General features: G+C 39.3%; 1 protein-coding gene across 1 annotated transcript; it reads right to left on the minus strand.

Annotated features, from left to right (window-relative positions):
• Positions 1-1,738: 1,738 nt before the first annotated feature.
• srms (src-related kinase lacking C-terminal regulatory tyrosine and N-terminal myristylation sites) lies at positions 1,739-27,569 on the minus strand. Its single transcript, XM_057829498.1, has 8 exons — positions 26,840-27,569; positions 23,605-23,726; positions 20,102-20,268; positions 18,690-18,837; positions 14,226-14,384; positions 3,017-3,198; positions 2,770-2,926; positions 1,739-2,627 (listed from the first exon to the last, which is right to left on the minus strand). The coding sequence occupies exons 1-8, from the start codon at positions 27,211-27,213 to the stop codon at positions 2,428-2,430; spliced, it is 1,509 nt and encodes a 502-aa protein (XP_057685481.1). The 5' UTR covers positions 27,214-27,569; the 3' UTR covers positions 1,739-2,427.
• Between the last annotated feature and the right edge of the window lie 262 nt (positions 27,570-27,831).

Genomic DNA, 27,831 nt, shown 5'->3' on the forward strand with positions numbered 1-27,831 from the left:
CTCTTAAAATTAGTGCACAACCATCAATAAAACAAATTCACCCCATTAGAAGTTTTACGACGTACTACAGTGATTTCACGGGTATTAAACGCACCGTCTGGAAATTTAATACCCACTGAAATTTTTCATTAACTTTATGAAAATTTAAGACCTTCATTATCCTGATTTTAAACTTAAGACATGTTAAGACTTTTTAGGACCCGCAGGAACCCTGCAATGGAACATTTCAGCCTCCATTAATGAAATAATATATAGACAAGTTTCCTGAGCGGAATATGGGCGGCGCCATCTTGGAAAATTCCTGCTTCGAAGTTCGGGTTTAGGAAAAAACCTCATGAGTTGCGGTTGAAGTTATCAGTGTGTTGACATTAAAACAGCAAAATCAAGCCAGAGTTACCCACGGAATCTCCAAAAATGGATTCAGCACGACGTACGTGAGATTGGATGTTTGTTCTTATCACTTCGTTGATCATTCGTGGACAAAATTACGGTATAACAATCTGTCATCCTGTGTTGACGTGAGGTACAGATTGATAGGCGACCACTTGAGTGACCAAAATGAGGTGAAATTACAAAAGAAATTACATTTGCAGAATGCAGAAGGGCTGACACAGATTTTGTTGTTACGAGGAAATACTACAAAGTATGTACATATAAACAAAAATAGTGTCATTCTTTTTTATTGCCGATATTGATCGCAATGAAACATTTGGACACATGATTCCATTTCTTGTTTTATTTAAAATGATTGGTGCATGTGCAAAACAGGTCAAGATATCACAATTTATAAAATTAGAAAAATATTAACGAAGGTTAAGCCTACGAGGAATGTGTTATCAGACAGGAGAGCTTTAGGGAGCTTCTTCAAACTTTCTTCCGCTGTCCTCAGTAATTCCAGCTCCAAAAGCGTATGTTAAAGTTGCTGCAGTTAAAAAGCTCGAAGTTGGATCTCGGGATCGAGCTGATGGTCCGCCATGAGGTGAGCCACCGTCTCCAGCCCCAGCCTCTCGGCCGCCCCCGGGTACAACGCACGTAGTCTCGATATATGTCCATCAACATACAGTAAGTGTTGTTGCGAGGTATATCAACTTATCTTCCCTTGCCTAACAGCGTTTTATATCTGTAAACGAACGAACTAAAAACTTATAACACTTGCACCTATGTGTTGCCATAATTGTGCCATCCAACACGTATTGATTAGCAACAGGTTAGCAGCAGATACAGTAGTTGTAGTTAATAATATTAAAGATCATCATAATTACAATCTTCGTAATAACCATATCGAACGCAACAAGCGGTTTAATGTGCATGATTTTACCTTTAGTATTTTTTTGAGCACCGGACACATGAAAATACAGGGATGGGAAGAACATACCTTCCATAACACAGCGGCGACATAGCTACAAAAACACCCGGTCTTTGTGGTGGCACGAGCTTGGTTCCACATCTGCCTTCATGAACAAGTTGTCCTCCCCTGTCGTGATGATGGCAGATGGATGCGGTATTTCCAAATTGTATTTTTTAAGGATTTTAATGAGTAATGTTACTCCAGCTCCGCTGTTGTTTTGGATGGAGAAATTCTAAAACGGAAGTTGCTTGCAGACATAAGGAAGTAAAGCAGAAATACCTCGGAAACTTGTCTATATCGTACATATTTTCACGATCACAGCAGTTATATACTTCCTGCAATTCAGCACTACTGTAGCCTACTAAAGGAACAAGTAAAACTAAATCATCGTAAAAGGCTTTAATGACTTTATTTGTTTGTGATTAGACATCACTATATTTGTGTTGTTTATACGGCTCAGGACGGTAAAAACCATAAAATAGCAAAAGATGCATTGCATCACATGCAACCCTGTTAAGATAAATCTATCCCTAATTGAACGTGGCTTTGTAAACATGGCGTCCCTTCTTGAGGCCACTGAAAAATTGATTTTAAATAATACTTGTGCTTGGCTAAGAATCTTTGGCCACACTAGCTGAGTGCGATTAACTAATCTGTTGTGTATTCATTTTCATTCATTTGAGGGAAAATGTTAGGCAAAATTTGATTTCCAAAATGAACAAAAGGGCTAAAACTAAAAAACAAAACAAAAGAAATGTTAGTAACAAACATTTGTACTTGGCAAATGCTAAAGTATCTAATGACCAAAAGGAACTTCCGACTCAGTGAGGAAATCACCAATTCTCCATCTTTCTTTTGAGGTCACATTTGGGCAAAATGATTGGCTTCTGTTAGACAGCAAAAGTGGCTGAAAGCCAGTCACAATAGATTATTGCACGTAATGCCTCTTTTATGGCCTGCAGTTAACATAGAGGGAAAAGTTATTGCCAAGTCGGAAATTCCATCAGACTTCTTTCGAGACAAGAGTTTTTGTAAGCCTCTGCGGCGGCCATGTTGTCCTTTATGCCGCCGCCACGAGGTCACACCTCGATGGTCTTGAAGTAGATACGAGCATAAATAGAGTCCAGCTGGCTGTGCAAAGCGTGGAAAGAGGGTCTCTTAGAAGGCTCGGCGGCCCAGCAGTCCATCATAATGCGGTAGATGTTGTGAGGACATCTGCTTGGACACGCCAGACGAGCACCTGACGTCAGGAGATCCAACACCTGCTTGTTGTTTTTGCCTAGAAAGTTGTCACAGACAAAGAATGTGAAAATCTGGTGAGAATTCAGGCCAGCTGGATCTGAAAGATCCACATTCCCATTTGATCCTAAAATGTAAAATATGTGCAATAGGTAGTCTGGGCCACAACACGCTGGCATTACCTTCGTAGGGCATTTTCCCACGCGACATCATCTCATAGAGGAGAACGCCAAAGGACCACACGTCCGACTTAACGGAGAACTTCTGGTGAATCGCGGCTTCGGGCGCCGTCCACCGCACGGGAATCTTGGTGCTCCGGCTTGCAGTGTAAACGCTGTCCTATACACAGGCGAGTTGACATATGGAGTCTTATCAATCAGTGAGAGTTGACTTTTGCTCAAATTTACACTTGCTATGAGTTGCACACACCTTGATAATGCGAGCCAGCCCAAAGTCTGCCACCTTGCAGATCAGGTCCTCTCCCACCAGGATGTTTCTGGCCGCCAAGTCTCGATGGACAATGCTCCTGTCTTCCAGGTAGGCCATCCCCTCAGCAACCTGACTGCCCATGTAGATGAGGTGTGCAGAGGTCAGCACCTGACCTTCAACAGCTACACGCACATCCACAAGACACACAAACACTTTTCATTGGAGTCATGCGAGAGGTCAACTGGTTGTAACAGTTCATTCATTATTTTATATCACTGTCCCCTGTTTTTTACCATCGTAATTGACACAAACACACGCACATACAGTATTTGTTTTATTAGGAGCAAGACACACGGGAGGCGACGTCGCTCGCGTTCAATACATTTTCTATGGCACAAGCGCGTGGAGGCGAAAATCGACAACCCTCTTGCGGCGATGCCACATGCCATGTTCGTGCACGTGAAATTTCGCGCACACGCGGACCAGCGACACAAAAATCAGTGTTGTTAATCTTACTTTAAAAAAGTAATTACAGTTACAAATTACTTCTCCCAAAAAGTAATTGCGTTAGTAACTCAGGTACCTGAATGTAAGAGTAATTAGTTACTTGGCAAAGTAACTGGTGATAATTATGTTTTTTTTTTCCTCCGGGGGAAAAAAAAAAAAATAGGTCACACAATGTGGAGTTTAAAGGGTTTTTGGGACAATTGGCCCTAGCCCAATTCTTTACCCTAAACTTAACTAGGCACAGGGGTATTGCGGATATTGCGATAACTAGATAGTAAGCTTTCCTATGTATGGAAGTCATTTAATGTTGTGAATTCACCGTTAAAGTTGTTAAAATTGCTCCCGTTATTGCATTAGTTCCCTTCTGTCTACTTTCGTCACGTGTAAGTTTCAAAACTGTTTCATCATTTAAAGATAGATTTAAGTCAAGATTTTGCCGATTTAAAAAAGTTACTTAGGTCTGCTCGGAAGGTTCTCTACAACAAATCCTTCCTGAGTAGTCTACTGCTTTAAGATGGCGGCTGTTTACTAACTTTACATGTTGCTAATGCCGTCGTGTCTGTCATTTGCATCTAGTTCTATATATATGTCATATCTACCATAGCATCATGTGGGCGTAGTTTGTAGGCTATCGGCTACAGTCAGGTATTATTGGAGCCACCTAGCATCGCATTTGCAATGGCGACACAACTCCCTTGCCTCCTCCCCACTCCTGCTCTGCTCTTTCGTCTTCGTGAGTCCGTCTCTCTCGTGTAATTCAACCAACATAGTAACACATAGTAACACATGCCTTTCCCACCTCAGTAACAGTAACGGTGTTGCCATGATGAGAAAAGTAATGAATTAAAATTACTCACTACTGAAAAAAATAACGCCGTTACATTCTAACGCCGTTATTAACAGCACTGGACGCAACTTACTAAAATAGGAAATAGTTCTATTTCTGTCGCTGTCACCTGGCACTACAACCAATCAGCAACAGATTTATTGATCGACAAATCACCTGCAAGGACACTTGCCATATCGAAAATTGACATCCACACACCACACTTTGTCAACATTTGGTGAAGCCCCGTGATCGTGCAAGTGTAGGCACGTGTGTGTGCGTGTAAATGTGAGAATGCAAATACATTGGGAACAATTGGGATTTTGTCAAATGTGATATAGTGCGATATACGTATAGAGATGTAACTAGAGTTTAAAAATTGATTGAGTAATTTTATTCGCCTCAAGGAATCGTTTAATTTTTCCAGCTCTAAGCATCACGTTTTGCCCAGACTACTTTTAATGCAGGACAACGCGCTGACGTCACATACGTACTGGAAGAAAACAGCGGCAGCGGATATATTTGATTTCAACTATGCATGGATATAAAGATAACAACAAGGAAGCTGACGAAAGGCAAGAGAAATGCACCAAGAAAAGGCAGAAAATGTCAAACGTGTGGGAGCATTTCAAGCTGGAGACCACCGTTTCATGTAAGCGCTTGCATAACAATACCCCCGCCCGGTGTTCTGTCAAATTTTGTACCCTTATAATAGAGCCGGGCGGTATACCGAAAATTTACCGTTCCCAAAATTCCTCTCGATGATCGATGTCATTTTGACCATGTTGGTAAATTCAGTAATTTGATAAAACAAAAACTTTGTCTTTTCTTCCCGCTTTGACTATGTACAGTGGGGAGAACAAGTATTTGATACACTGCCAATGGGTTTTCCCATTGGCAGTGTATCAAATACTTGTTCTCCCTACTGTATGTTGTTAGGTTAAGCTAATTTCCCTTTAAGTAAATTCAGCCAGTGTGCTTACGTGTTAAGTCACATGACATGGCTATCAGAAACTCAAACAGAAGCATGTTGCCATCCAGTACACTAACGCTACCTCGGCTACCAGCAGCCAGGTCACAGTATACCAGTTGACGACACGTTGGTGCCAAAAAAAGACTCAACGTCAGTTGTATGGAGGTATTCTCGAAAACAGAAGGACGGCGTGGATCAAAAGCACACAGAGTGCAAAGTGTGCCGGAAAACCACTGGCACGAGCCAGGGCAACATTTCGAACCTGTTTCACCACCTAGAGCACAACCACAATGCAGAGTTAAAAGCCGTAAAATTGGCGAAGAAGCAGGGTGACAATGTGAGTAACGCCCGTGCTGCTTCCAAAAAGCTGCAGCCCAGCATAGTGGAAGCTTTCGTATGGGCTACACCTTACGAGCGAACTACTAAAAGGTGGTTAGAAATATCCGATGCCATAGCATACCACTTTGTCAGAGGCATGGCACCAACAGTAGAACAACCGGGGTTTAAACACTTGATGCCCATGACAGACAAGCGCTCCAACATCCCATCTAGAAAGTACTTTTCCAAAACAGTCATCCCGAAGATGTACACTACGGAGAGGTAGAAAGTTTTGGTTGAACTTGAATACTTCACAGCAACGTCCGACATGTGGTCCAGTCAAACGACAGAGCCCTACATTAGTTTGACGGTCCATTTTATAAACGACAAGTGGAAGGTTCGTATGGAGGATCAGGAGTGCAAAAATTCAATAAATAAATACACAATTAAATAATTAAAAGTGTCATTAAAATGCTTTTATTTCAATATTTATTTATTTATTTCAATATTTATTTCAATTTATATTTATTTATTTCAATTTTTTTTTATTTATTTCAATGTATATTTACTTATTTTGATTTATATTTATTTATTTCAATTTATTTTTTTATTTCGATTTTTATTTATTTATTTCAATTTACATTTATTTATTTCAAAATTTATTTCGATTTTTATTTATTTATTTAAATTTTTATTTATTGATTTAATCATTTATTTATTTATTTCAACTTTTATTTATTTCACTTTTTATTTATTTCATTCTTGCACTCTTGTTCCTCTGGAGGTGCAACCATGAAATAATTTTATCTGTCACGTTTGCTCGTCAAAGTTTCTAACGTCTGATTGGTTGCTCAGTAAAGCAAGTCTTAACTAGTCGATCTCAGATAATAGATTGACGCCTGAGGCATTGGCTAATTTTTATGTACACCCGATACATAAGGTGGCAGTGTAGATCCGTAAAATCTGAAAAATAATTGCTCCCTCAAAATCACAAAAACGACGAAGATTAGTAGCGTCACTGGCGTGATCAGTGTAGCAGTAGAAGGCTTTGATGCATTTCGCGTGTTGTCCAAGCAAAACATACATATGTCCAAAATGTGCCCAGAGCTGCTCAGAGAAGCAGCAAATTTAATCGAGGACACTCTGAGGAGAACTCCACCAGCAGCCCATGGTGGAGTCCAGTCCGTGGCTTCTACATCACGCGGGCCAGCGCCTTTAAACGGGCTGATGTCTGCATACGGGAAACTCTGGTATAACTCAGAAGTGGAACGGTCCTTGGATATTTACCAGATTTTATTTTTATTATTTTTTTTTTGTCAAGTTTTGAAATAAGGCTAAATGACAGAAATAACTAGCAGTTTTCTAAGTAGTTTTACTCTGAACTCCGACATCATTTTTGCATGATAATGATTTAGTTTGGGTCTAGGGGTGCTCCAGAGTCTCTCTAAAGTGGACCTGTTATCGAATAGGTCACCGTTTTTTTCCCCATATATTTAATAAAGGGACTTGCGCTCTGAAGCCACCTCATTGCATTCTGAAGCCAGCGCATTCGATTACCGTGATGCACATAATGCAAACAATAATCCAAATGAGGAGCGGCTGGTTTGACTTCGTTTTTACGAGTGGAGGCTGGCTTCACCGCAGTTCTAAACTAACGAAAACTCTTCGATCAACATCTTGGTCTGACAGAGCAGAGATGATGCCAATGACGTTAATTAATTGCTCTGTTTTGTAGGACACGTACTCAGGGTCCAAATGTCCTGCTTCAATTTGTTTTGAGAAATCTAACATGTCCCAAGAGAGCTCATGCAAAATCTCAGATAATGCCGCCATGTTGGGAAGAAATAGGACGAAGCAATCGCTTATTACTCGATCAACTCAAACCCCGCCTAGTTCACGCCCGCCCACAGAGTTTGATGAGCCAATGACAGATAAAATTATTTCATGCGGCCACACGGGGAACCAAGAGTGCAAGAATGAAATAAATAAAAAGTGAAATAAATAAATGTTGAAATAAATAAATAAATGATGAAATAAATAAATACAAATTGAAATAAATAAATACAAATTTAAATAAATGAATAAAAATTGAAATAAATAAAAATTGAAATACATTTTGAAATAAATAAATATAAAATGAAATAAATAAAAATAGAAATAAATAAATAAAAGTTGAAAAGAAAGAATAAAAATTGAAATAAATAAAAATCGAAATAAATTTTGAAATAAATAAATATGAATCGAAATAAATATAAATTGAAATAAATAATTAAAAATTGAAATAAATAATTAAAAATTGAAATAAATAAAAAAAATTGAAATAAAAAAATAAAAATTGAAATAAAAAAATAAAAATTGAAATAAATAAATAAAAATTGAAATAAATATTGAAATAAATAAATAAATATTGAAATAAAAGCATTTTAATGACACTTTTAATTATTTATGTATTTGTGTATATATTTATTGAATTTTTGCACTCCTGGTCCTCCATACTTCGCACCCGGGTGCTGGAAATGGCCTATTTCTCCAACAACCACACGGGTGAAATGATAGCTCAGGCTCTCTGTGTGAGACCTGAAGCAGGAGGACCTGGTCGCCATAACCACCAACAGCGGCTCTAACATTGTCAAAGCAGCTGAGCTAAATAAATGGATGCGTCAGCAGTGCTTTGGCCACAGACTGCACCTGGCAGTCCCCCAAGTTACCGTATTTTTCGGAATATAAGTCGCACCAGCCCAAAAATGCGCAATGAAGAGGAAAAAAAAGACATAAGCCGCACCAGAGTATAAATCGCATTTTGGGGGGAAATTTACTTGATAAAATCCAACACACAGAACAGATATGTCATCTTGAAAGGCAATTTAAATAAAAAATACAATAGAGAACAACATGCTGAATAAGTGTACAGTATGATAATGTTACATGATGCATGAACACCGAAATGCGAACGTGGCCGGTATGTTGACGTAACATAGCTATTAAGAGTTATTCAGATAACTATAGCATAAAGAATATGCTAACACGTTTACCAAACCATCAGTGTCGCTCCAAAACATCAAAATAACATGTGAAATGATATAATCATGTGTTAATAACACATACAGTAAGTCGCTCCAGAGTATAAGTCGCACCCCCAGCCAAACTACAAAAAAAACTGCGACTTACAGTCCGAAAAATATGGTACATCATAAACATACATGTGCAAAACAATATGGCGTACTAAATTAATGCTTAACGACACGGCGAAGATGTTAACAGTGAGAGAGCTGTGTGCAGTTGTTGTGTGCTGTGCAGCTAACATGGCAGGATGTGTCTGAAGAGAACTTTTCTACGTATCTTTCCATGATCAAACGTGAATAAATATTCCTTTCTTTAAAGAAAGTTTGTCGTGCTTACTTTGGAACGGCTGCATTTGCGGCCATTTTTAACGTTACGCGCATGCGCACAACCACAAAGTTTCTGATGGGGTGGAAAATTTGAAAATTTATTCAGATAACTATAGCATAAAGAATATGCTAACACGTTTACCAAACCATCAGTGTCGCTCCAAAACATCAAAATAACATGTGAAATGATATAATCATGTGTTAATAACACATACAGTAAGTCGCTCCAGAGTATAAGTCGCACCCCCAGCCAAACTACAAAAAAAACTGCGACTTACAGTCCGAAAAATATGGTACATCATAAACATACATGTGCAAAACAATATGGCGTACTAAATTAATGCTTAACGACACGGCGAAGATGTTAACAGTGAGAGAGCTGTGTGCAGTTGTTGTGTGCTGTGCAGCTAACATGGCAGGATGTGTCTGAAGAGAACTTTTCTACGTATCTTTCCATGATCAAACGTGAATAAATATTCCTTTCTTTAAAGAAAGTTTGTCGTGCTTACTTTGGAACGGCTGCATTTGCGGCCATTTTTAACGTTACGCGCATGCGCACAACCACAAAGTTTCTGATGGGGTGGAAAATTTGACAGAACCCCAGCTACCTGCAGCCCCTCCAACACTTCCACGCCCCTGACTGGACCCCGTGACCGATGACCGCCCCGGAAACCCGGATCGGGTGCCACCGCACGACCCTCCCGCCTAGCCCCCGCGCCACCTTTGGTGGAGCGATACTAGGGACAATGTAAAATGAAGTTAACGTAGTGCTATTAAATAAGATTAACGTTACTGTACCTCGCAATTGTAAATCTAGCCCTGCGCAGCGCGAGGTTTCAATTAATCATGACTACTGTCGATGCGTGGCTAATGTTCCTTTCATACAGCCTTTAATTAATCTGTTAAAAAAACAGGGCTATAGAGTGATGAGGGTGTAAAATATAATAAAGATAACTGAGGTGTTGTTAGTTTGAGCTCAGTAGTCATTGATGGATAAAACAAGTAGCACTGGTGCCTAATGTGCAAGTATACAACAGGTATCATAAATTTATTTTGAACACTGCAAAAACTCAAATCCTATCAGGACTTACAATTTAGACTTAAAACTTAACTAGAACTTGAAAATAGCTTGACACAAATGGAAATTCATCAATTGAAACACGTGGGAAAAACACCTAACTTCTATGTGATGTGTGTTATCAAGCATAGTGACATTTTTAGGTAAGATTTTTTTTTTTTTTTTTTTTAAGTTTTTTGAGTGAAAGTATTGTATTTGTTGTTGTTTTTTTCCTAGTCACATCTGAGATGCAATTATTGGCTGTTTTCAACAATGTACATCGAGAATAAAGACATTGATTGCCTGAAAATGGTTCAATATTAGGGGGAATGTCTTGTTTTCTCATGTACATTTATAATAGCTCTTCACCTAAAAAAATATATATATGTTTTATCCAATTACTCGATTAATCGATAGAATTTTCAGTCGAACTAAAATATTCGATAGCTGCAGCCCTATATACAGTGGCGAGAACAAGTATTTGATACACTGCTGATTTTGCTAGTTTTCCCACTTGCAAGCCATGTAGAGGTCTGTAATTTGTATCATAAGTTCTCTTCAACTGTGAGGGACGGAATCTAATACAAAAATCCAGAAAATCACATTGTATAATTTTTAAATAATAAATTTGTATCTAACTGTATGAAATACGTATTTGATACATTACCAACTAGTAAATATTTCGGCTCTTAGTTCTTTTTTAAGGCAGGGGTGGACGGGGGAGACTTACAGCTGGCCCTTCGACTTCGTGAGGTGGAGCTCCAGATGAAGACCAGGGAGGTTGAGCTTATGCACCTCAGGGCCTTGGAGCTGGAGCGGACCCATCCACATCCACCCCTTTGGCCACTCAGGCACCCATGACGCAGCCCAACTCGTTTGACGCCAGCAAGTACATTGCTTTGGTTCCTACGTTTCGCGAGAGTGAGGTCGACTCGTATTTTAACGCCTTTGAGCGCATCGCCTCAGCTCTCGCTTGGCCGAAAAATTTGTGGAGCATTTTGCTCCAATGTAAATTGGTAGGAAAGGCGCAGGAGGTGTGTTCATGTCTCTCCATGGACGAAAGCATGGATTACGATACTGTGAAAGCTGCTATATTAAAAGCGTATGAACTTGTACCTGAAGCGTACCGACAGAAATTCCGGGAGTGTAGAAAAACGCAGACTCAAACTTAAGTTGAATTCGCTCGTGAGAAGGCTGTACTGTTAGATCGTTGGTGTGTGGCGAGCCAAGTTTCTACGTTTGAGCAGCTGCGCGACTTAGTCCTTCTTGAGGAATTCAAATTGTGTCTGTCCGAAAATTTAGTTATGTATTTAAATGAACAAAAGGTAGATTCCGTGTCGAAGGCTGCCATTATGGCAGATGAATTTGTGTTAACTCATAGGGGTGTGTTGTCTGCTGATCGCCACGATAGAGTTTCGGTTAACTCAGCGTTAAAAAGACAAAAAGTGCCACCTATTGGTTCGTCGCGGCCTAGTTCGGTGTCTCGTTTTAATGGGGAGTGTTTTTACTGTCACTTAAGGGGTCATAGGATAGTTGCCTGCCCTGTCCTGAAAAGGAAAGAGCAACGGCAGACCCCTAGTCTGCCCAAATCCATCGGTTGCATCCAACCATCTTCTGTACCGCACAACCTAGCAGCAGAGGGGGTTAAAATTTGTGAAATTGAGCAGTCTTATAGGCCATTTACTTTTGAAGGCCAGGTATCTTTGTCAGCTGATGACAGCAATTCTGTCACTATCACAATTCTGCGTGATACTGGTGCAAGCCAGTCCTTCGTCTTAGCTTCCGTTTTACCTTTTTCGGCTGTCTCGTCTTGCAAAACAGACACATTAGTAGTAGGAGTTAGAATGATTCCATTTCGGGTGACATTGCATAAGTTATATTTGAATTGCCTGCTAGCTGTCGGCCCTGTAAAGGTCCCCGCGCGTAAGCAGTTACCCGTTGACGGGGTTCATCTTATTTTGGGAAACAATATAGTGGGACAAAAGGTTTTCCCAACTCCGACAGTTAGTGATGACCCTGTATATGAGTCGGTGCTGTCGCCAACAACACCTAAAGTAACTGCTAAAAAAGTGGATCGTTTTAAGTTGCTTCCTGCGGGAGCTGGAGTAAGATTCAATGTGGACCGGGATAAGTTTATAAGGGCTCAGCAATGCAAACAAAGTATAGATTCGTGTGTGAAAGCTACCCTGCCAGGTCCTGACAGTTCCACAACTTTGGTAAATAAGGCCGTAGTTAGTAAGTGGTTCCCTCCTTTTGTTAGTGACGTGGGGTGGGACTCTGTGGGGCCACCAAAACTTGCTAACGCTAACGTGCGCGCCCACTCGGCTATAAGAGGAACCTATCATTATTGGCCCCCCAAAGTTAGGAAGCGTACCTGGGGTCGAACCCGCTACCGCTAACTATTTAAGTTATAAAAGAGTATAGGTTTGTTTTTAAGGTGGGGGTGTGACGGCCCCTGGCCGTTTAATAGTTAATTTTCTGAGATTCTTCCAGTCAGCTGAGCGTCGCCTCCACCAGCTGGCTGCTTCCGCTCCCACTGTGACGACAGCTGATTGACGCAGGACGGACCAACGACGTCACCACCGCTGATTGGCCATGGGAAAAGGCGCCAAGCTTCTTAAACCTGCCGCTGTCAACGCTCTATGAGGTCGCATTTGACAGCATTCTGCCGCGGTCCTCCTCGCCAGCTCTTTGCTCGCCATTCACGCTCGTTCGCATTTGATCGCTAGTCTGATACACTCCCGCTTTTTCGGTGCGGTCTTTTGTGTTTGTTCATTATTGGATCGTTTTTGTTCACCACTGTAAATAAGAGCACTGAAGCAAGTAAGGGTAAGTCGCCATTTCTGTTCAACCCGTTTTCTCCTGTTTTGTATAGAGTAGGAAGTTAGGTTAGAAGCTGTCTTTTCTTTGTTCCTTTTACATGATCAGGGTTTAGTTAGCGGGTGGGGTTTAAGTGTAGTTCCTTTTGTTTGTTGTTTTGGCCTGGGCTTACCCTGAAGTCACGCTTCGTCGGCATTCTGTATATATTCATTGTGAGTTTGATTGTTGTGTAAATAAATTTGTGTCCACTCGTACATTTGTGTGGCTTGTTTTATGTTACGCCCTTCGCGAGCCGTCTTTGGCACGTAACAAACCCCTGTTCTCCACTCATTACCGGAAGTAACTGCACCTGTTTGATCTTGTTACCTGTATAAAAGACACCTGTTCACATGCTCAAACAAACAAACTCCAACCTCTCCACAATGGCCAAGACCAAAGAGCTGTGTAAGGACACCAGGGAGTTTGTTTGTTTGAGCATGTGAACAGGTGTCTTTTATACAGGTAACAAGTTAAAACAGGTTCAGTTACTTCCGGTAATGAGTGGAGAACAGGAGGGGTTCTTAAAAAAGAACTAAGAGCCGAAATATTTCATGCAGTTAAATACAAATTTATTATTTAAAAATTATACAATGCAATTTTCTGGATTTTTGTATTAGATTCCGTCCCTCACAGTTGAAGAGAACTTATGATACAAATTACAGACCTCTGCATGCTTTGCAAGTGGGAAAACCAGCAAAATCGGTAGTGTATCAAATACTTGTTCTCCCCACTGTACAACAAAAAAATGATAATTTAAAAAAAAAACTTTCGTCAACATGGAGGAGCGTATCATTTTTGCAGTTTGCGACCAGAACATACTTTAGATACCTCTCGGCGTGATTTCCGGGACATAAATAAAAAAGCAGCAGTATGGAAAGTTGTTGTATTCTCTACTGACTATCCTAGTTTTTATGATGGGGTGGATCCAGAGTTGTTGTTTTTTTTTTTTTTTCTTAATAAAGCAAATTACAATCAGTATCTCCGTTATTTCCAACAAAACCTTCTGCCTTCACATTTTTGCAATCGGAAAAGACCGGAATTTTAAAAACTCCCTTTAAATTCATAGCTAATTAGAGACGAGTGTTGAGGCGGTGTTTGACGCTGTCGCTTACCGCTGCTGTTGCATCATGCCCCGTGTGTTGGCTTTCATCTCAACGGCGATGACTTTCGCATTTCGCCATCACCTCCCATGTGTTTTACCTTTACTTGTTGCCCAAAAAGGCGCCTTAGTCAAGTGCATTACTGGATGAAAGCATTTTATTATCTGTAAATGTACTCACAGGCCAAGTAGGACTTGAGGCTTCCTTTGCTCATTAGCTCAGTCACAATGTAGACGGGTTCTCCTCGGGAGCACATGGCTAGCAGCTGGATTAGTTTGGGATGGTGAAGGCTTTTCAGCGCCTGCACCTCCTTCACAAACTCGTCCTGTTTAGTGTCCTCTGAGAATTGTTACAAAAAGACAATTACTTAATACAGTCATCTCCCATTTATCGTAGGGGAATGGATACATTTCAGAACTATGGCATATTCGATTACAGTAAAGGGGATGAAAAAAGTCAAAACAATGATTTTAATGTATTTTTGAAGCTTGTGGTAAATAGGATAGAAGAGTAGTGTTTTCAATTTATGAAAATGTTAACCATTTTAAGTAGATGTTTGGTGGACTTCACAATCTGGGGAAATATTTTTCTTTGCCAGTGGTCCTTTTATGTGTTTTGCGTGTGCTTCCTCTAGTGGTAAGTCAAATTTGCTACCAGGCCGCAGATAAATAATAAATAATTTGTTAATGACGGCAATCTGGCCTGTGCCTCTTGACACGTCAATATGCCTGTCTACGCTTATTGACTAATCCGAGGGAGATTTGTGTACGTCACTTTCTAGTGGTTGGCCGTAATTACTAGGGTGTCTGCACACCTATAGACTCTACTCACCAACGTCACAGAATGACGTGTCGCTGTATCCGGCCGCCATATTGTCAGTCATTGTTTATCCGTATTCTCAATGGTTTCAATTTGTTGTGCAATTTATAGTGCAATTCATGGAAGCCCCAGTGCTTTCAGACGCTGTAAACTCATTGGATGCGTTGCATAAAAGGCGTTATGTGGAAAAGCTTCAGTCTATCCATTCGCCAGATCCAAATTTGATGCCTAAATCGATATTTTTCGACCCGCTGTCTTCGCCCTCTCTGCCTGACATCCGCTACCCTGATATCTACAACTATCTTGTCCACACAAAATCAGCCTATTCTCACGAAAGTTTGAAAAACTTTAAGAGCAGCACTCTAAGCAACATTACCCTTTACTTCCAATTTTCTAAAATGGCGACAATCAATAAAAAAAAAAAAAAGTTGACTGCGATGGCCGACGCTTCAAGGATAGGTGGATATTGGACTATTTCTTCAATAAAACACGCAACGACTGTGTCTGCCTCATTTGCAAAGAGACAGTCGCTGTTTTCAAAGAGTTCGATGTGAAGCGATAATGATATTACCGAACAAGACACGCTGACACGTACGACAACATTACAGGGAAGATACGCAGCGAGAAATTATAGCAACTTGAAGGTAGTTTAATTTCACAGCAGCAGCATTTCACAAGAGCCCGAGTGTCAAAAGAGAACGCCACAAAGACGAGACTGTTGAAATTATGAATTAAAAAAAAAATAAAGCAAATGTGACACACAGAAGGGCTTGCTAAAATTTGTTTAAATATATTGTTCTATGTAAATCAGCCAAGCTCCACATTTTTACCTCAACAAATCTGGCCCCCTTTGCAAAAGGTTTGGACACACCTGTTTAACTGATGATCCGTAGACGAGGCCAGCTTCTTTCACTTGGTACCAGCTAAATATTATCCAAAATGTAATGATGGTGGAAGAAATAAGCATCTTGAATTTGAAACTGTATGTTGTCGGCGATTAGCCTCGCAATGATCTTAATTGTGGTTGTCAGCCCAAAACCCTCTAAATATATATTAAATGCATCTTACCAGATATAAAATGACTACTACATAATCTGTGGTAATCGTTTGGAGCTCAGTTTTCTCGTCGAATTGCAGCAGTCCATCTCGCTCTCCTCTCCGGGCCTCTCGGAATACGGTAGAACTTCAAGTCTCTCCGTCTATCTTCTCTGTTATTGCAACCAACCGCCACACACGCCTTCCCCATTTTGATTATTAATGTTAACGAGCAGAAAAACACGCCATAATAGGAGGAATTTACGTAGCGGTAATGCGTCAACACGACGAGTTGACGGACAATATGGCGCGGAGGCATGGTTGTGACGTCATGTGAGTAGGGTCTATAGCAGCCCAATGTCAGTCAGTAAAGTTAGCTGCTGTTGCCTGTGTGCTACGTGTGTCAACGTCTTTAGACAGACAGGGAAAAGGCCACCTTTAAAGGGTTTTTGGGACAATTGGCCCGAGCCCAATTCTTTACCCTAAACTTAACTAGACACAGGGGTATTGTTGATATTGCGATAACTAGATAGTAACGTTTGCTATGTGTGAATGTCATTTAATGTTGTGAATCAACTGTGTAAGTTGTTAAAATTGCTCCTGTTATTGCATTAGTTCCCTTCTGTCTACTTTCGACATGTGTACGTTTTAAAACGGTTTCATCATTTAAAGATAGATTTAAGTTAAGATTTTGCCGATTTAGAAGCATTTTAGATAAAAAGTTACTTAGGTTTGCTCAGAAGGTTCTCTACAACAAATCCCTCCTGAGAAGTCTACTGGTTTAAGATGGCGGCTGTTTACTAACGCATCTAGTTCTTTATACATGTTGCTAATGCCGCGGTGTCTGTCATTTGCATCTAGTTCTATATACTGTATATGTGATATCTAACGTAGCATAATGTGGGCGTAGTTTGTAGGCTATCGGCTACAGTCAGGTATTACTGGAGCCACCTACCATCGCGTTTGCAACGGCGTCACAACTCCCTTGCCTCCTCCCAACTTCTGCTCTGCTCTCTCGTCTCCGTGAGTCCGTCTCTCTCAGACTTTTCTCGCGTCATTCAACTATCATAGTAACACATAGTAACGCACGCATTCCCATCCTCAGCAACGGTAATGCCGTTGCCAAGATGAGAAAAGTAATTAAGTAGATTACTGAAAAAAATAACTGCGTTAGTAACGCCGTTATAGTCCAACCCCGTTATTAACAACACTGCTCATTATGCCTGTGACCAAGGATAGTTGCCGTCAAGTTTTAGGAGAGGCCGCTGTTAAAAAAGGTTTCCACATATTGCCCGAATAAAAGGCCTATATCACACCGGTCCGTGGTGCAAAAACGGTTGGGGACCACTGCTTCAAATTTATTGCAGAATACAGTATTGACCACAGTTCATCTGTATTTAAAGCTATATTACAAGATAACGAAAGTTTTTTTTTTTTTTTTGTATTAAACATTATTCTAAGTACTATTTTTATGTTGTTTATTATAATTTAACCTAATTATTTACTGTAAATAATTTTCCTATACTTTAGCCGTAGACTTCATAATGATATTGGTGTGTCAGATTCCCCCTTCACTGCGCCACACTTCAAGTAGGGGGCCATCTCACAATCCGCTTCAGTGTTTCACAGTCGGTCGCAGCGACACATGCAGCAATCGAACGCCGGATTTAGGTTGAAAAAGTACGAAAGCTGTACCGCATACAAACAGGAAGGATTGTCTCAGGAGTGATTTGTTCGAGGATTCAAGGTAATTATTATATTTTTCGTTTTTTCACAAGAATTTTCAACGTAAAAAGCTCTTTGTTGTAAGGCTGCCGCCACATTGCCTAACAGACTAGCATCATTCTTCGACATATTTACGTAAAATAAATGCTAACTGCCCGGTTTTTTGCTCTTTTAAAAAATAATCAAGACTGTTTTACGTTCATATCTATGAAGAATTTGGGGATTTAAGCATTTATTCACAAGAATTTTTAAACATAAAAAGCTCTTTGTTGTAAGGCTGCCGCCACTTTGACTAAAGACTAACATCGAACATCGACATATTTACGTAAAATAAATGCTATTTGCAACTTTTTTTTATTTTATTTTTTTACTTTTAACCAGGAACGGAGACTGTTTTACGTCCATATCTATAAAGAATTCAGGGATTAAAACATTTATTCACAACAATTTTCACCGGAAAAGCTCTGTTCACTTAAGGTGGCCACGACATTGACTAACAGACTAGCATCGTACTTCGACATATTTACGTAAAATAAATGCTAACTGCACGTTTTTTTTCTTTTGTTTTTTAACCAAGAATCAAGACTGTTTTGCATCCATGTCTATAAAGAATTCAGGGATTTAAGTATTTATTCAGAAGAATTTTCAACGAAAAAAGCTCTTTGTCTGTGATTCCACTCTGTCAGCTTTGACAGCCACGCCAACAATACAGGCCCCCTAATAATCGGCCCAGCGCCCTGTCAATATTATTATGAAGTCTATGACTTTAGCACTGTGTTAATGTTCAAATCCAGACAGAGCTCAATAGAATTAAAGTACGGTAATATTTTAGAATTTTCAGTATTTAGTATTTACAAGTTGTCAAATGTTTTTCATATTTATATGAAAAGCTGTAAGAATCCATTAAAAATTATCATCAATAGCTGGACCTACCTGCAGTATAGCAGAACTATTGTAGGTGACTCACAATACAACAGGTGGAAACAAGTTGTGAAAGCTTGTATCAAGTGGTCTCCGCTGAAACAAATTCAGTGTACAAGTGACGTGTTAATGACAATGGTGTACCTTGTTTGAGCATTTTGATGGCCACTCGCTTATTCTCGGTGGTCCACAGTGCCTCCCACACTTCTCCAAAGTGGCCTTCACCCAACTTTCGGTGCAACTTGAACTCCTCGCGAGGTCTCTCCCAAGGCTCCATGTCGTATAGTTCCCGCTGCACAGAGCACAAACATGAGCACACGCCACATGACGTTCGTGTTTTTGTGTGTGCATGCTTGTGTTAGCATGTATGATAGGGTGCGGGTCACAAATCATACAAGCAGCAGCTTCCATGCTGGTGTTCTCTGACTAATTCCTTCATGGACACATGCTTGAGTTTTCTAACTGAAGGTGATTAAGACCAGACAAAGCAGTTGTTTGTTTAAAATGATGAAAAAGACAAAGACAATTTTTGGTGTTCATTTTTTTTTATTATTATTAAGGTGTCACAAACATACATTTGACATTTTCAACATAATGTAAAACATACAAACACAATTATATGGAAATAAATGACAAATCACAAAAATTTGAAATGATCAACCCTTAAATTACATGTCAGTTACACTAAGAATATCCAAACCTATTAATAGAAAACTCACCATATCTGCTTTTTAACATTACTTGAAATGTTAGGAAATTGGATAAAAATTATTGGAAAGAAGGTTGAAATACTTTTTAAAAATTATTAATATCTATATGATTATTAGTTAACTATTATTAGAATTATAATGATCGTAACCATTGTGGTCCTAATATTATATTACAATGGTGTATTTGGGACACAATAACATGAAGCAAAAAAATAATGTGATGATAATTCATGTTGAAATTTTGATGAAAGGATTTTTTTTTCCCCAAAGACAGAAAACTAATACAGAAGAATGAAAAAAATAAATGAATTAATAAAATTTACATCACAGAATATATATATATATATATATATATATATATATATATATATATATACATATATATATAAAAGAATTGTTTATTTTGAAAATATTCTGTGTAGTTTTTTTGAAATATTAGGGAAAAGTAGCACTGTTCGACAAATTTTCATAAAATAGTGCATCTAAAATTGGAAAGGTTTGACAATTAAGTGTTACTTTAAAAAAAGAAAATACAATTTTATTTTTCTTATTCAAAGAAAAGATGTAATCATTCAAACAAATTCAATTGTATTAGTTAAATTAAAAATAAATAAATGAATTTATTAAAAAAAAAAAAAAAAAAAAAAAGGGGTTGTAATGTTACAGAAGTCCAAAACAAACTTTGAAGTGATCAGTGACGAGGTCAAGCACACGGTCAGCTTGTAACCGCTGACCCGAATGTGCATTGTAATCTTGGAAATGCTTTAATATTTGGCTCAGCCATGCAAATGCTTCCATGATGCGGATAACTAATTTGCTTTAATATTTGGCTGCATGAAGCTTTACCTGCTGAGCACAAGGTTCCGCCAGCAGCACGCCCAGACTGCGAGGGTTCTTCTGGTAATATGAGACCAGCTCGCCCAGCGTGCCAAAAGAAATCTTGTCAGATACAAAATAGGCCCCAATGGAGGAACGCTGGATCCGGAAGTGAAGCACCTTCCCGTCGCTCCGGGCTGTAAGAGAAGGCAAGGCAAATTACTTATTATTTGTACAGCACAATTCGAGGCAAGGTAATTCAAAGTGCTTTAGATCACATAAAAACAACATTAAATCATCAAAAAAGTTAGAACAAAAACCAATTAAAACAGGAAATAGAAATGAAACCAAAAAATTAAATGAAAAGCAAAAGTCACATACAGTCATGAACAAAATTATTGGCACCCCTGGAATTTTTCCAGAAAATAAACAGTTTCTCCCAGACATTAACAATATTACAAATAATTTCAGTATAAATGTGTTTATTTTTTGGATTTGCATTGGAAAAACACAAAAAAAGCTGACGAGGAAAGACAAAATGTACACAATTTTACACAGAATGCAAAAAATGGTCAGGACACAATTGTTGCCACACTCAACTCAATAATTGGTTGCACATCCTTTAGAAGAAATACCAGAAAGCAATCGCTTCCTATAACCATCAACCAGTTTCGTCCACCTCTCAGATGGAATTTTGGACCACTCTTTTTTTGCGAACTGTTACAGATCTTTCAGATTTCAAGGGTGCCTTCTTGAAACAGCAATTATGAGCTTTCTCCATACAGTGCTGCTCAAAAGTTTGTGAACCCCCTCAACATTTTGGAATTTTCTATTATTTCAACCTGATTTCCTAATCAATCAATTCAGTAGTTTTTTTTTTTGTTTTTTTAACAGTTGTGTTGTCGAGACTAAATTAAAAAGAGTTTTCATCAACTGATGTAGGTGCAAAATTGAACTGTTTGGTCACAACCAAAACCGCCATGTCTGGCGAAAAGTCAACACTGCATACCACCAAAAGAACCTTCTCCCAACAGTGAAGCATGGAGGTGGGAATGTCAAGATCTGGGCTTGCTTTTCATCCTCAGGACCTGGACAACTCCACATAGTCCAGGGAATCATGAATTCTGAGGAATATTGTCAAATCCTAGAACATAACCTGACGCCATCTGTTTTGAAGTTAAAGCTTGGCAGAAGGTGGATCATGCAACATGATAATGATCCAAAGCATTCCAGCAATACAACCAAGGAATGGCTGAAAAAGAAGAAGATTCGTGTTCTGGACTGGCCCAGTCAAAGTCCTGACCTAAATCCCATTGAAATGCTGTGGCGGGACCTGAAGCGAGCAGTTCATGCCAGACGCCCATCAAACCTCTCTCAACTGACTGCGTTCTGCAAGGAAGAATGGGCAAAAATCCCCCGAAGTAGATGTGAGAGGCTGATTAGTCACTACAGAAACCGTTTGGTTGAGGTAATCTCTGCAAAAGGAGGCGCAATATCCTATTAACTGAAGGGGTTCACATACTTTTGCACACATGATATCTGAGTTTTTCTTAAATCAACCACTTTTGTTAAATAAAGAATGACAATATAACTATTTCTTTTGTTTCAGTCCATTATTTGGAATGTCAGTATTGTGGATTTGGGTATAACTTAACATTTAATAAGGTTATTTTAGTTTTTTTTACAAAAAATCTGACCATCGCTGTGGGGTTCACAAACTTTCGAGCAGCACTGTAGGTGTTCAATGCCATTTAGATCCGGACACATCGATGGCCACTTCAGAATTCTCCAGCGCTTTGTCTCCAACCATTTTTTGGTGGTATTTGAGGTATGTTTTGGGTAATTGTCCTGTTGGATCACCCACGACCTCTGACGCAGACCCAGTTTTCTGACACTACATCCTACATTGCGGCCCAAGACATTTTGATGCAACAAAACTACCCCAAAACATTATTGGACTGCCACCATGTTTGACTATAGGTGCACTATGTTCTTTTCTTTGTAGACCTCATTCTTTTTTCGTGCCCTGGTCTTCAACCATTTCTTGATGCTAACTGAGGTATGTTTGTCTTCTCAGACAAAATGTTTTGTCTCCTTTGTTGCTCTGCCATCTTTACAGAATTCACGTGAAGGCGTTTGCATCGACTTTGGTCTTTATAATAAATGGGGAAAGAGGGAAGTGACGTATGCAGTAATGCAATCAGCACATTTGTTGTTTTTTTGTGTTGCAAGGCTCCTGCCATCCTCTTCAAAGTTAATTAGTGTCGTAAAAGCTGTACAGACCCCCTCAAGATATAAAAGAGGTGGCATCAAATTTGTTGTCAGTTAACATATTATCACAAATGTTATGAAAATATTTTATATAGGTTGAAAAGTCGCCTATTGTTGCTTTAATGTTTTTTTGTTTTTTTGTTTTTTTTTCTCCCGGTATCAGATCGGGACTCACTATAGGAAAATTCTCAAAATCAGGTGACTCGGACTCTGGTGCAAAAATGTGTGATTGGAACATTCCTACCAGTGTTATTAATCTTACTTAATAATAACTAAAAGTTATTCATTACAGTTACAACTTACTTCTCCCAAAAAGTCATTGCGTTAGTAACTCAGTTACCTGAATGTAAGAGTAATTAGTTACTTGGCGAATGTAACTGGTGTTACCTTTCATGTTTTTTTGTTTTGTTTTATTCATTCCCCCCCAAAAAAACAAAAAACATAGTAACCTTTGCTATGTTTGGAAGTCATTTATTGTTTTGAATCAACCATTAAAGCTGTTAAAATTGCTCCCGTTATTGCATTAGTTCCCTTCTGTCTACTTTCGACATGTGAAAGTTTTAAAACTATTTCATCATCACAAGATAGATTCAAGTCAAGATTTTGCCTATATAGGAGTATTTTAGATAAAAGGTTACTTAGGTTCACTAGGAAGTTCTCTACAACAGAGCCTTCCTGAGAAGTCTACTGCTTTAAGATGGTGGCTGTTTACTAACGCCCGCAAGTCTATCATTTCGCATCTAGTTCTATATACATGTGATATCTACCGTAGCATCATGTGGGCGTAGTTTGTAGGCTATCGGCTACAGTCACATATTATTGGAGCCACCTACCATTGTGTTTGCCACGGCCTCCCCACTCCTGCTCTGCTCATTCGTCTCCGTGAGTCCGTGTCTCTCAGACTTTTCTCAAGTCATTCAACCAACATAGTAACGCATAGTAACGCACGCCTTTACATCCTCAGTAATGGTAACGGCGTTGCCAAGATGAGAAAAGTAATTAATTAGATTACTCACTACTGAAAAAAATAATGCCGTTAGTAATGCCGTAATACTCTAACGCTGTTATTAACAACACTGATCCCTACTATGTAGATTTTAGCTTTAAAAAAAAAAAAAAAAAAAAAAGCATGTACTATTTCCTTAAATTTTGTGTGTTTTAGATTTTGGGATACCTTTACCAAAATACTTTTCTTTCAAAATGGTTGTAAATATAAAAAGAAATAAAGTCATAATCATATGAGAAAAACTGCAAAAACACACCTGAGATGGTGTACTCATCACTGTGACTCTCACTAATCCGTGCCAGGAAGCAGCCATCCTTGTTTTGAGGGGCCAGCAGCAGCTTCTCAGCTTTGATCCGGTTGATGTTGCCATAGTACCACCTACACACAGGACACGCCCATTTTAGTGCTAAGCATGTACCCCACCATACGACCAAAATCTCATTTCATCTAACGTTTTTCCTCTTTGCTCTTCTGTCATTTTTCTCTGGTGATAGGAATTTGCAATATACTGAAGATGCAGATAAAGATGTGAAATTCAGTCACACAGACATAAACAAAAGAAGAATGTAAACACTAAACTGGTTGGCTCAGTTTAACATGGCACCTGTGGGATCGTTTGCTTATGCCTGCACTTCACTTACGTTGGAGCGTTGATCGCTGCAGGCGTGTCGCTCTGGTTTCATTGAAACTTGCAAGCAAATACTACTGTAGTCTTTCGTTTAATAAAAATGTCATATTTGTGTTGCTGCCAATTACGACTAAGGACATTTATGTACAGAACTCTATTACGCGAAAATTGCAAAGTCGGCGAAACAAACAAGAAGCTTCGTTATTGTTCAACAAAAACTCTGGTGTTTTAATAGATGAATAGGACGCATCTGAATCTATATGCCGCAACAAAACGAAGACTCCGTCTGATGCTTGATCCCATTACACAAGAACAGTTCATGGTTAGCCCAGGTTGTTTTGACTTTGTTTGAATTAAGAAGGACAGAGTGCCACAGTGAGCTATAAAAAAGATGCTATAACATGGCTAACACTGATAACTGTTAGCCCTGAGTAAATCAGATGCTATGGTGGAGATTTTTAAGAAGACTGTGTTCGCTTCAAGCTTGGAAGGCAAGGTAAAGTGAATTTAATTTTTTCTTCTTTGTAAATGTACTGACTGACAACACTAGTTGGACCTCTGGTGTCAGGCTCCACCAAGTGACAAGTGGATGAAGAGGACAAATCTTGAATTGTTTATGTGTGTTATTATTCTTTCAATTAAGATATTTTTGATTAATAAAATATTTCTGTGTAACATCTCTATGTAAATACAGTGGTACCTTTACATAAGTAGTTACCGTATTGGCCCGAATATAAGACGGTGTTTTTTTGCATTGAAATAAGACTGAAAAAGAGGGGGTGGTCTTATATTTGTGGTCTAGACATTTTACCCATTCACGACGCTAAATGGCGCCAGAAATCATTGAAACGATGTTCTGTCATGACAGATCTCAGCTACTCTCCCCATTCACGACGCTAAATGGCGCCAGATATCATTGAAGCGATGTTCTGTCATGACAGATATTAGCTACTCTAAAGTTTAACCAGTTTGCATTATTTTATTGCAATGTTTTCCTTATTCAGATTTGTTTCAAGACTGCAGTTACAGTTAGACTTCACTTTGATGGTTAATACAGTTATTGCAATTTAGTTGTCTTATCACAATAGATTGGTTTATTTACATTTCAAAAACCAGAAGCCATTCATTTACGGATGTGATTGCACTTTATTTTACATATTAAATAAAAAACCTTACAATCCTTGTGTTACATACTGTATATTTATAAAAATATAAATTATGAAAAAAAATAGGAATAATAATATTATAATAGTAATAACAATAATAATACCTGTGAGAATGTAACAAATCGGGTTCTAATGTGGCGAATGTGTCTTGTGTGGCTGACGTTACAGAGAGAGAGAGATTACTTTTTACTTTCACTTTTCATGTTAAGCTGCGGCGGACAATAGGCATGTTGTGTTGCACAAGTTCTGAAATAAATGATTAAAAACCTGACAAAGCTGGCGATTTTTTTGGCAACAATACAATCATAATAATTGTCACCTTAACTTAAGACTGGCGAACAGAGGTCGGACGAGGACCGTGGATATTGTAGACATTCCACGGCCGTTTTGTCGAGCCAGCTCACGGACGCGCACAGCATGCTCATATTTTTCTATCATTTACATCTTCATTTCAATGTTAAGTCTCACCTTTTTCCTTTTTCACTACCTACAGTAATATTCTTGAAACCTATGTTGATTTATTTAGCAAGAAAATCCGCCATGCGTCCGTCTTGCACGAACACAAACTGCGGCGCTGTCATGCATCGTCGTATTTCGAGCATGCCGTCGGATGTAGCAACATATGGCGAGTCAATTTTTACGTCGGGTGTTGAAAATATCGTGTGTGGAAGCGATCGTATGTCGAGGTACCACTGTATTACATATTATAAATAAATGATAAAATAATAATTATAATAATTATAATTTAAAAAATAATTATAATAATAATAATATAATAAAATAATAATTATAAATTATATGCCATTAAGATGCTACATCTGATACTACCTATCATTGAAGTATTTCTTATTATGAACGGGGCCAGTATTGGTTTGATTGTCATTAAGAGTGAATATGAAATATTTAGGGATGTGCTGAAAGGTTGGGGCCGAAAATAGCAATGCATTTTAGTTCATTTCGGCTGAAAATGAAGTAAAATGCATTGCATTTTTCGGCCCCGACCTTTCGGCACATCTCTAGAAATATTAATAGAAATATTAATATTTAATATCTGAGGAGATAAGTGGTTCAATGGAGTAGATTTCTATTTAAGCGTTGAACCTGTTCTACCCAAGACCCAAAATAAAAGCACCAAAGCAGCACCATTTAAAAAAAAAAAAAAAAAGTGACATTAAGGCACAGAGTAGACCATTAAAACAATGGAAATAAATATAAGTATTCTGTGACCCGAGTTTTTCTGAAAAGCAAGGTTTTGGACCCTGATGAGTGTAAACAATTTGTTTGAAATGATAAGTAATGCAAGAACGTCATCCATACTTTTAAGCTCTTGTAGAAAAAATATGAGAGACTTAACCACAAAAGTAATTAAATACATTGAAGAAGAAAAAACGAGGATGGCGACTTTTGTTTCATTTTCGGTAAATAAAAGGTCTATAGAATATTTGCTTTTGTAATTTGGGAGTTACAATGTTTTCAGCTGTTTATACAACCAACTTTAAATAATAATTTCAAAAAAAATTCACGCAAAAATAGCCTTTTTTTTTTTTGCCCAGAGCTAAATTTCACTTTTAAACATCGTTCGGGTGAACGGACAGGTTTAAAGCAGATTGACAACCGACCTGAATTCTGCAGCCTTCTTTTCTGAGAGTCGCGTTCATGATACAAAACCCACCTGAAATCAGCCCGCGCGCACTCACTTGTGTTTGGCGAACTCGTCCTGTAGAACTGCCACATAGTTGGCAGGGATGAGTCCGGACTCGAGCGATCCAGTCAGTTTCTTGGCCAGCACGTAGTCGCCTCGTTGCTCTAGAACCGAAAGCTTGTCGCCCTCTCGGACCGTCAGCTCATCGTCGCTGCGGGCCTCAAAGTCGAAGAGCGCGGCGTAGAGTTGGACCGGCCTCTTCTTGGGCGAGGGCACGCGGATGTCACCCGACACCGTCCGGATCTCGGCGGCCTGCGCACCCCGGTTGACGATCACATGATTAGGTACGCTCGGGTAGCGGAAGTCCGGCCAGATGTAGTCCCAGAGGCGCTTCAAACACGGCATGCAGGTACGGCAGCAGCCCTCCATGACCTCCGGTTCTCAGAAGCCTCCCCCGAACGCTGAACGCGAGCCACCGCAACCCAAAAGCCGCACAGAAGCAGCCGCCCCGCGGTGCTCCTCTGCCGCGAGGCCGGGATAAAGCATTGTTCCGGGCAAGCGGCGGCGGGCTCCAGATAAGCCGGACCGACCGGTTTTTTGCCCTGTTGAGCTCATGCACGCGGGACGCGGCCACCTTGGGAATGCGGAAGCGAAGGAGGGCATCAGAGCTTGCGGCTTCGGCCACACATCTAAAAGCCGCTCATCCTTTAAAGTATGTTCACGTTTGGCTGCGACGTGCGTCGCGTGCAGTGCTCCCTTCAAACAATGAGGATGAGCGATTGCCATTTCTCAGTGACGTCACACTTATTTCCGGGTGGCACAAACTCGGATTTCACAACAGAGGTGTCTTGAGATACGAGTTTCATTTAATCCTTTGGTCACTACAGCGATGAGTCATTCAGATGTTAACACTAAAGACCATTAACCCTTTTTAAGAGAAGTGATTATTTTTTATATTTAATTTTTTTGACTAAGCATGCGTGTTTCCTTCACACCATGAGTCTCATATGTTTATGCAATATGACCGGCTACCCAAAAATATCATAA

The sequence above is a fragment of the Corythoichthys intestinalis genome, chromosome 2 (assembly GCF_030265065.1).
Source record: "Corythoichthys intestinalis isolate RoL2023-P3 chromosome 2, ASM3026506v1, whole genome shotgun sequence".
Taxonomy (NCBI): Eukaryota; Metazoa; Chordata; class Actinopteri; order Syngnathiformes; family Syngnathidae; genus Corythoichthys; species Corythoichthys intestinalis.

What these genes read in the sequence shown, in the direction of transcription:
- srms (XM_057829498.1), bottom strand. Translation starts at nt 27,213, where the DNA reads ATGGAGGGCTGCTGCCGTACCTGCATGCCGTGTTTGAAGCGCCTCTGG. An exon ending in GACGAGTTCGCCAAACACAA is followed by an intron (nt 23,727 to 26,839) that starts GTGAGTGCGCGC and finishes TCCTGTGTGTAG; the next exon opens with GTGGTACTATGGCAACATCA. An exon ending in CCTCAAGTCCTACTTGGCCT is followed by an intron (nt 3,199 to 14,225) that starts GTGAGTACATTT and finishes ATGTGCGTGTAG; the next exon opens with CTGTTGAAGGTCAGGTGCTG.